This window comes from Tachyglossus aculeatus, chromosome 10 (assembly GCF_015852505.1).
Source record: "Tachyglossus aculeatus isolate mTacAcu1 chromosome 10, mTacAcu1.pri, whole genome shotgun sequence".
NCBI lineage: Eukaryota > Metazoa > Chordata > Mammalia > Monotremata > Tachyglossidae > Tachyglossus > Tachyglossus aculeatus.
In genome coordinates, this window is record NC_052075.1 from 50,695,980 (window position 1) to 50,706,471 (window position 10,492).

Genomic DNA, 10,492 nt, shown 5'->3' on the forward strand with positions numbered 1-10,492 from the left:
CACTGTCCTAAGTGCTTGGGAAGTACAAGTTGGCAACATCTAGAGACAGTCCCTACCCAACAGTGGGCTCACGGTCTAGAAGGGGGAGACAGAGAACAAAACCAAACATACTAACAAAATAAAATAAATAGAATAGATATGTACAAGTAAAATAAATAAATAAATAGAGTAATAAATATGTACAAACATATACAAACATATATACATACATATACATAGGGAAGCAGCATGGCTCAGTGGAAAGAGCCCGGGCTTTGGAGCCAGAGGTCATGGGTTCAAACCCCGGCTCCACCAATTGTCAGCTGCGTGACTCTGGGCAACTCACTTCACTTCTCTGGGCCTCAGTTCCCTCATCTGTAAAATGGAGATTAAAAACTGTGAGCCCCCCGTGGTACAACCTGATCACCTTGTAACCTCCCCAGCGCTTAGAACAGTGCTTTGCACATAGTAAGTGCTTAATAAATACCATTATTATTGTTATTATTATTATTATACATATGTACAGATGCTGTGGGGAAGGGAAGGAGGTAAGGAAGTATGGTGCTCTGTACACAATACGTGCTCAATAAATATGAATGAATGGATGAATATCCACCTGTATACATGTATCACCTGTATATATGTATATCACCTGTATATATGTATATAGGTTTGTACATATTTATTACTCTATTTATTTTTCTTGTACATATCTATTCTATTTTATTTTGTTAGTATGTTTGGTTTTGTTCTCTGTCTCCCCCTTTTAGACTGTGAGCCCACTGTCGGGTAGGGACCGTCTCTAGATGTTGCCAACTTGGACTTCCCAAGTGCTTAATACAGTGCTCTGCACATAGTAAGCGCTCAATAAATACGATTGATGATGATGATGATGAATGGATGAATGGATGGATGGATGGATGAATGGATGAATGGATGGAAAGAGAAATGGGAAGGGCCACAGGAAGGTCACAACTGGCAGCTGGAGTAAATAAATACGACTGAATGAATGAGTACCCATTTAAAAGATGGCGGCACGACCAACACTTGTGGTAGTCGCCCTCACCTAAGGTGAACCCGGACTCGACTCCCCTCCCCGCCCCCATAATATTTGTTGGGTTTTTTTTGCCCTGATTCATCATGGCGACCCAGGATGCTGCCGTTCGTCGGGGCTCCGCGCGACCCCTGCCCTCAGTCAAAATGGAGAATCAATTCTCCTCAGAGTGAGGGGATCATGGCAGACCGGAAGTCCCCCGCCTTTTCCGAGACGGACCGCTCTGGGCCGCGGGGGCGGGTCGGAGACTCGGTGGTCGAGGGCGGAAGTGAGCGGCTGAAGCCGAGCGTGCGTCGGGGCTGTGGGCGATGGCGGCGCGCGGGAGGGGGCGGCCCACGTGCGCGGCCTCCGACCCCATGGAGGACGAGGCCGAGCGCCCGGGCCCGGGCCCGGCCAGGGTCTATCTGCCGGGGCAGGGGCCGCCTCTGCGGGACGGGGAAGAGCTGGTCATGGACGACGAGGCTTATGTGCTCTACCACCGGGCGCAGACTGGTGAGGAACGGGACGATTTAGCATCATCAGTCGTATTTATTGAGCGCTTACTATGTGCAGAGCACTGTACTAAGCGCTTGGGAAGTACGGGTTGGCAACATATAGAGACAGCCCCTACCTTACTAGCACTGTACCAAGCGCTTGGGAAGTACAAGGTATTCATTTTACTTGTACACGTCTGTTCTATTTATTTTATTTTGTTAGTATGTTTGGTTTTGTTCTCTGTCTCCCCCTTTTAGACCGTGAGCCCACTGCTGGGTAGGGACTGTCTCTAGCCGTTGCCAACTTGGACTTCCCAAGCGCTTAGTCCAGTGCTCTGCACACAGTAAGCGCTCAATAAATACGATGATGATGATGTATGTTTGGTTTTGTTCTCTGTCTCCCCCTTTTAGACCGTGAGCCCACTGCTGGGTAGGGACTGTCTCTAGACGTTGCCAACTTGGACTTCCCAAGCGCTTAGTCCAGTGCTCTGCACACAGTAAGCGCTCAATAAATACGATTGATGATGATGATGATGATGAACCTATAGAGACAGTCCCTACCCAACAATCAATCAATCAGTCGTATTTATTGAGCGCTTACTGTGTGCAGAGCACTGGACCAAGCGCTTGGGAAGTACAAGTTTGGCAACATCTAGAGACAGTCCCTACCCAACAGTGGGCTCACAGTCTAGAATCAATCAGTCAATCAATCAATCGTATTTATTGAGCGCTTACTGTGTGCAGAGCACTGGACCAAGCGCTTGGGAAGTACAAGGTGGCAACCTATGGAGACAGTCCCTACCCAACAATCAATCAATCGTATTTATTGAGCTCTTACTGTGTGCAGAGCACTGGACCAAGCGCTTGGGAAGTACAAGTTTGGCAACATCTAGAGACAGTCCCTACCCAACAGTGGGCTCACAGTCTAGAATCAATCAATCGTATTTATTGAGCGCTTACTGTGTGCAGAGCACTGGACTAAGCGCTTGGGAAGTACAAGGTGGCAACATATAGAGACAGTCCCTACCCAACAATCAATCAAGCAGTCAATCGTATTTATTGAGCGCTTACTGTGTGCAGAGCACTGGACTAAGCGCTTGGGAAGTACAGGTTGGCAACATCTAGAGACAGTCCCTACCCAACAGTGGGCGCACAGTCTAGAATCAATCAATCAATCGTATTTATTGAGCGCTTACTGTGTGCAGAGCACTGTACCAAGCGCTTGGGAAGTACAAGTTTGGCAACATGTAGAGACAGTCCCTACCCAACAGTGGGCTCACAGTCTAGAATCAATCAGTCAATCAATCAATCGTATTTATTGAGCGCTTACCGTGTGCAGAGCACTGGACTAAGCGCTTGGGAAGTACAAGTTTGGCAACATATAGAGACAGTCCCTACCCAACAATCAATCAATCGTATTTATTGAGCGCTTACTGTGTGCAGAGCACTGGACTAAGCGCTTGGGAAGTACAAGTTTGGCAACATGTAGAGACAGTCCCTACCCAACAGCGGGCTCACAGTCTAGAAGGGGGAGACAGAGAACAAAACCAAACATACTAACAAAATAAAATAAATAGGATAGATATGTACAAGTAAAATAAATCAATAAATAGAGTAATAAATATGTACAGACATATATACAGGTGATGTGGGGAAGGGAAGGAGGTAAGATGCGGGGGATGGAGAGGGGGACGAGGGGGAGAGGAAGGAAGGGGCTTAGCGTGGGAAGGCCTCCTGGAGGAGGTGAGCTCTCAGTAGGGCCTTGAAGGGAGGAAGAGAGCTAGCTTGGCGGATGGGCAGAGGGAGGGCATTCCAGGCCCGGGGGATGATTTATTACTCTATTTATTGTAATAATAATAATAATAATAATGGCATTTATTAAGCACTTACTATGTGCAAAGCACCGTTCTAAGCTCCAGGGACGTGAGAAGCAGCGTGGCTCAGTGGAAAGAGCCCGGGCTTTGGAGTCAGTGGTCATGGGTTCAAATCCCGGCTCTGCCACTTGTCGGCTGTGTGACCTTGGGCAAGTCACTTAACTTCTCTGGGCCTCAGTTACCTCATCTGTAAAATGGGGGTTAACTGTGACTCACAGTCTTAATCCCCATTTTACAGATGAGAGAACTGAGGCCCAGAGAAGTTAAGTGACTTGCCCAAAGTCACACAACTGATAAGTGGTGGAAGCGGAATTAGAACCCATGACCTCTGACTCCTAAACCCGCACTTTTTCCACTGAGCCACGCTGCTGCTGCTGATGGTATTTGTTAAGCCCTTATTATGTGCCAAGCACCGTTCTAAGCACTGGGGAGGTTACAAGGTGATCAGGTTGTCCCACGGTGGGCTCACAGTCTTAATCCCCATTTTACAGATGAGAGAACTGAGGCCCAGAGAAGTTAAGTGACTTGCCCAAAGTCACACAGCTGATAAGTGGCGGAGTCGGGATTAGAGCCCATGACCTCGGACTCCTAAGCCCGCGCTTTTTCCACTGAGCCACGCTGCTAATGATGATGATGATGGTATTTGTTAAGCCCTTACTATGTGCCAAGCACTGTTGTAGGCGCTGGGGGAGGGGGATACAAGGTGATCAGGTTGTCCCACGTGGGGCTCACGGTCTTCATGCCCATTTTACAGAGGAGGTAACGGCGGCACAGAGAAGTGAAGTGACTTGCCCAAAGCCACACAGCTAAGTGGTGGAGTTGGGATTTGAACCCATGACTTCTGACGCCCGAGCCCGGGCTCTTTCCACTGTGCCACGCTGCTTCTCGGGGGCTGCCTGGGTCCCTGGGAGGTTCGGGGCTTGGGGCGGGAAGGGCCCCTCGCCGCGCCGCGGACTAACCGCAGCCCCCCGCCCCCAGGCTCCCCCTGCCTCAGCTTCGATATCATTCGGGACCAGCTCGGGGACGGCCGGAGCGACTTCCCCCTCACCCTGTACCTCTGCGCCGGGACCCAGGCCGAGAGCGCGCAGGGAAACAGGTGAGGACGGGGAGCCGGACACCCCCCCCTTCCCGAAGCCCACCCCCAAAACCCACCGCGTCCCCGGCAACCCCGCCGCCGTCCCCTCCCAGGCTGATGGTGATGAAGATGCACAACCTGCACGGGACGCGGAGGCCCGCGGGGAAGGACGGCAGCGACAGTGAAGACGAGGAGGAGGAGGATGAGGAGGAAGAGGAGGAGCAGAAACCCCAGCTGGAGCTGGCCATGATCCCACACTACGGGGGCATCAACCGGGTCCGGGTAAGGAGTCCCACGCACAAACCCCGTCTCACCCCTCACCCCATCCCAGCACTCCTCCCGCATCCTGGAAGATGTTAGGAAATCCAAAGATTCCCATCTCCATCAAACCCTGGAGCTGTGGAAAGGTGATGCTACTGCTGGCCGCTGGGAAACTCATCCCAACCCCAGGGGATTTGGGGAATGGTAGTCCATCCCTGTCTGCTGACTCTCTCTGCAGGCCACTGTTGGGTAGCGACTGTCTCTATATGTTGCCAATTTGTACTTCCCAAGCGCTTAGTACAGTGCTCTGCACACAGTAAGCGCTCAATAAATACGACTGATGATGATGTGGCCTAATGGAAAGAGCAAGGGCTGGGAGGCGGGAGTCTTGGGTCTAATCCTGGCTCTGCCCCTTGCCTGCTTTGTGACCATGGGCGAGTCACTTCGTCCCTCCGGACCTCATTTATTAACTGTAAAATGGAGATGAAATACCTGTTTTTCCTCCCCCTACAGTGTGAGCCCCAAGTGGGACGGGAACTGTGTCTGATCTGATTTACCTCAGCACTTGGCATATAGTCAATCAGTTACGTTTATTGAGCGCTTACCGCACTGTATTAAGTGCTTGAGCCCACTGTTGGGTAGGGACTGTCTCTATATGTTGCCAACTTGTACTTCCCAAGCGCTTAGTACAGTGCTCTGCACACAGTAAGCGCTCAATAAATACGATTGATGATGATGATGGAAGAGTACAATAGAAGGAGAGACACCTTCCCTGCCCACATGCTTAACCTAACACAGTTAATTGGGTTAATCTAGTTAAAGCAATGTTCTATCCTGCCTTGGTTTTTTTATGGCATTTATTAAGCGCTTACTATGTGCCAAGCACTGTTCTAAGCACTGGGGGAGGTTACAAGGTGATCAGGTTGTCCCACATGGGGCTCACAGTCTTCAGCCCTATTTTACAGATGAGGGAACTGAGGCTCAGAGAAGATAAGTGTGACTTGCCCAAAGTCACCCAGCTGACAAGTGGGTCTTTTAGACTGTGAGCCCACTGTTGGGTAGGGACTGTCTCTATATGTTGCCAACTTGGACTTCCCAAGCGCTTAGTACAGTGCTGTGCACACAGTAAGCGCTCAATAAATGCGACTGATTGATTGAAGTGGCAGAGCCGGGATTTGAACCCATGACCTCTGACTCTAAAGCCCGGGCTCTTTCCACTGAGCCACGCTGCTTCTCTTCGTTAATATATCAGTCTGCTTGCTGAACTCCCTGCTTCCCGTCTCTCTCCGCTCCAGTCTATACGCCACTCTGCTGCCCGGATCATTTTTGAACAAAAGCGTTCAGACCGTGTTTCCCCACTCCTTAAGAACTTCCTGTGGTTATCTATCCACTTCGCATCAAACAGAAACTCTTGACTGTCAGCTTTAAACCTTGCCCCCTCCTACTTTTCCTCACCGCTTCTCAACTACAACCTCAATCCTCTCCCCCATGACCTGCCTCTGGCCTGGAACTTCCTCCCTAGAGAAGCAGCGTGGCTCAGTGGAAAGAGCCCGGGCTTTGGAGTCAGAGGTCATGGGTTCAAATCCCGGCTCTGCCAGTTATCAGCTGGGTGACTTTGGGCAAGTCGCTTCGCTTCTCTGGGCCTCAGTGACCTCCTCTGTAAAATGGGGATGAAGACCGTGAGCCCCCGTGGGACAACCTGATCACCTTGTAACCTCCCCCGCGCTTAGAACAGTGCTTTGCACATAGTAGGCGCTTAATAAATGCCATTATGTGCGACAATGATTTTCTCCACCTTCAAAGCCCTGTTGGAGGCCTTCCCTGACTAAATCGTCATTTCCTTTTCTCCCACTCCCTTCTGCATCACCCCGATTTACTCCCCTTTTTCACCCCCACCTCAGCCCCACAGCACTTTTCATTCATTCATTCAATCGTATTTATTGAGCGCTTACTTTGTGCAGAGCACTGTACTAAGCGCTTGGGAAGTACAAGTTGGCAACAAATAGAGACGGTCCCTACCCAACAACGGGCTCACAGTCTAGAGGGGGGAGACAGACAACAAAACAAAACATGTGGGCAGGTGTCAAGTCATCAGAATAAATAGAAATAAAGCAAGAAGCACATCATTCCCAAGTGCTTAGTACAGTGCTCTGCACACAGTAAGCGCTCAATAAATACGATTGAATGAATGAATGAATGAATCATTAACAAAATAAATAGAATAGTAAATATGTACAATATATACATATTGTGCATGTATACATATGTATACATGTATACATATTGTATACATCATCATCATCATCATCAATCGTATTTATTGAGTGCTTACTATGTGCAGAGCACTGTACTAAGCGCTTGGGAAGTACAAATTGGCAACATATATTGTATATACATATATACATTCATACATACATATACAACATATTGTATGCATGTATACGACATATACATATTGTATACATGTATATATGTACATGTATACAATATATACATATTTAGATAGATAAGTCTACATAAATATGTATACTTATGTCCATGTCTGTAATTATTTATATTAATGTCTGTCTTCCCCTTTAGACTGTAAGCTCATTATGGGCAGGGAATGTGTCTACCAACTCTGCTATACTGTCCCAAGTGCTTAGTACGGTGCTGTGTGCACAGTAAGCGCTCACTAGATACGATTGATCAATTAATTAACCATTACCTGTGTAATTTTTATCAGGTGACGTGGCTGGGTGAGATGCCAGTGGCAGGCGTGTGGTCCGAAAAGGGGAAGGTGGAGCTGTACGCGCTGGCACGACCGCTGAAGGCTGTTGGGGACCCCAGCGTCCTGGCCACTTTCCTGCGTGAAGAGCAAGCAAAGATCCAACCCCTCTTTGCCTTCGCCGGGCACATGGGAGAAGGTTTTGCCCTGGATTGGTCCCCCAAGACCCCTGGTGAGGCTTGGAGAAGTAGGGTTGGGGGTGGAGAGGGGCCGGGAAAGCAACGGGTTCCGGCCCTTCACGCAGGGTCCTCCCTGTGCCCCTTTGGGGGCGGCTCACACCTGACACACGGCCTCAGTTCCTCCCTCCAGACCGGGCAGGTCACTTCTTTGTGCCTCAGTTACCTCATGTGTAAAATGGGGGGTTGAGGCCGTGAGCCCCACGTGGGACAGGTACTGGGTCCATCCTGATTTGCTTGAATCCACCCCAGCGCTTAGTACAGTACCTGGGCATGTAGTAAATGCTTAACAAATACCGCTATTGTGCCCAGTGGGGAGATTGGAGGCGAGTTGACCCTAACCCAGCTCCCGTGCTCCCGACCAGGCCGCCTGCTGACCGGCGACTGTCAGAGGAACATCCACCTGTGGACACCCACAGACGGTGGCTCGTGGCACGTGGACCAGCGGCCGTTCCTGGCGCACACGGGCAGCGTGGAGGATTTGCAGTGGTCCCCCAGCGAGGCCACGGTGAGGGGCCCGCGTGCCAGACCTCTCGGGGGGGCCCTGGAACTGCGGTGGGGGGCGGAGAGCACCCGGGGAGCCGGTCCCCTGAACTCCCCCGCCGCCCCCTCCCCAGGTGTTTGCCTCGTGCTCGGTCGACGCCTCGATCCGGATCTGGGATGTGCGGGCGGCCCCCGGGCGGGCCTGTATGCTGAGCGCCTCCCCCGCACACGAGGCCGACGTCAACGTCATCAGTTGGAGCCGCCAGGAGCCCTTCCTGCTGAGCGGTGGGGATGACGGGGCTCTCAAGGTCTGGGACCTCCGGCAGTTCAAGGTGGGCCACGGCTCCGGCTCCCGCTCCTCTCCCTGGGCCCCTCCCCACCCTGCTCCCCGGCCCCTCCCCGATCCTCTTCCCGAGAATTGGAGTGGCCTAGTCAAAAGTCACCTTGTAACCTCCCCAGCGCTTAGAACAGTGCTTTGCACATAGTAAGCGCTTAATAAACGCCATCATTATTATTAAAAGGGACCTGGGCTGGGAGTCGGACAACTCAGATTCTAATCCCAGCTCTGCCACTTACCTGCAGTATAATCTTGGGCAAGCCAATTCACTTCTCAGCTTCCTCATCTGTAAAACGGAGATTCAGTACCTGTTCTCCCCACCCCCGGCTGAAACTGAGCCTGACGCAATAATAATACTAATTGCGATATTTGTTAAGCACTTACTACATGTCAGGCATCGTACTAAGCGCTGGGATAGATTCAAGCTAGTCAGGTTGAATACAGTCGCTGTCCCGCATGGGGCTTACAGTCTTCATCCCCATTTTGCAAATGAGGGAACTGAGGCCCTGAAAAGTAAAGGGACTTGACCACGATCACACGGCAGACACGTGGCAGTACCGGGATTAGAACCCAGGTCTTTCTGACTCTTAGATCCGTGCTTTACCCATGAGTCCATGCTGCTTCTCTACTACCTGGAGACAGTCCCTAGTGAGATTCTAACTCACGATCCCTCGTTTACAAGATTTAGCACTCACCCCTGAGCTATAGAACCACATGGGATGGGGACTTTATCTGGCCTGATTATATTGTACCTACCCCAGTGCTTGGCACATAGTAAGTGCTTACTGATTACCATCGTTATTATCATCGTTGTGATTCCTGGGCCCACCCACGCTCCCTTCCCCAGACTTCCACCCAAGGTCCCTGTCACCCATCTCCCGGGGATGGGTTCGGGCATTGGCGGGGCCAAAGAGAGAGACCGGGGTCAAAAGGCTGAGCCGCATGACGTCTATGCTGCAAGGCGAATTGAACCTCTCTTTTTGGAAGGATATAATTATTTTGGATGTGGTGAATTGAACTTCCCGTGAGGGAGGGCTATAATGATTTAATTATATTGGGGCATCCTGGCGGGCACCCGGGTTCACCTGGCCAGAGTCCCACCCACCCCCCAGCAGCGCTCAGTCCACCTCTCCTCCCCCGCACAGTCCGGCTCCCCGGTCGCCACGTTCAAGCAGCACGCGGCCCCCATCACGTCGGTCGAGTGGCACCCCCAGGACGGCGGCGTCTTCGCGGCGGCCGGCGCGGACAACCAGATCACGCAGTGGGACCTGGCGGTGGAGCGAGACCCCGAGGCGCCCGGCGCCGGGGGACGCGACGAGGAGGAGGAGGACCCCATCCTGGGCTCTCTGCCCCAGCAGCTCCTCTTCGTCCATCAGGGGGAAACGGACATTAAGGAGCTCCACTGGCACCCCCAGTGCCCGGGACTCCTGGTCAGCACTGCCCTGTCCGGCTTCACCGTCTTCCGCACCATCAGCGTCTGAGTCGAGAACCCGGCCCCAAAACTTGGTCATTCATCCACTCGGTCATATTTATTGAGCACTTAGTGTGTGCAGAGCACTGGACTACAGTACAAGTTGGTCCCTACCCAACAACGGGCTCACGGTCGTCTCCTCTCCCGCCACCCCGCCACCCCGCCACACACAGAGAGACTTGGTTTATTCTAGTCCATTCCCCGGCCCCTCTGTATTTGGTTGCCCCTCTTAAATAGACTGGTATGCTCCATTTATCTCTCCTCCCTACTTCTTCCATGGTTTGTCCCATCGTCTGGAATTTTGGCCTGGCAGTTGGAATTCCCTCCATGTCTCTCCCAGTTGGTTTATCCCATACCGCCCCCCAGTGGATTTCGTTTTTCTAGTTCTTTTCCACCTTGCCTCCCCGCCACCCCCTTCCTTGAATAGTGTTATTTTTCCCCACCTTCCCTTTGCTCAACTGGACTTGGTTTGCTCCCTTTTGCATTCCCACCCCCTCGCCCCCCATTCCCTGAAGATCTTTGGTAGCTCCCTCTGCCCTCCA

At 51.6% G+C, this 10,492-nt stretch overlaps 1 protein-coding gene across 1 annotated transcript; it reads left to right on the forward strand.

The window, feature by feature from the left end:
* The first annotated feature begins 1,341 nt into the window (after window positions 1-1,341).
* GRWD1 (glutamate rich WD repeat containing 1) lies at window positions 1,342-10,201 on the forward strand. The gene is made up of 7 exons (XM_038752469.1): window positions 1,342-1,525; window positions 4,359-4,476; window positions 4,569-4,737; window positions 7,442-7,655; window positions 8,025-8,167; window positions 8,277-8,474; window positions 9,625-10,201. Exons 1-7 carry the CDS (start codon window positions 1,342-1,344, stop codon window positions 9,958-9,960), a joined length of 1,362 nt encoding a protein of 453 aa, XP_038608397.1. The 3' UTR covers window positions 9,961-10,201.
* The last annotated feature ends 291 nt before the right edge of the window (window positions 10,202-10,492 follow it).

Excerpts from the sequence above, each read along its gene's own strand:
- GRWD1 (XM_038752469.1), top strand. The coding sequence starts at position 1,342 with ATGGCGGCGCGCGGGAGGGGGCGGCCCACGTGCGCGGCCTCCGACCCC. Across the intron at positions 4,477-4,568 it reads GAGAGCGCGCAGGGAAACAG|GCTGATGGTGATGAAGATGC; the intron begins GTGAGGACGGGG and ends GTCCCCTCCCAG. Across the intron at positions 7,656-8,024 it reads TTGGTCCCCCAAGACCCCTG|GCCGCCTGCTGACCGGCGAC; the intron begins GTGAGGCTTGGA and ends GCTCCCGACCAG.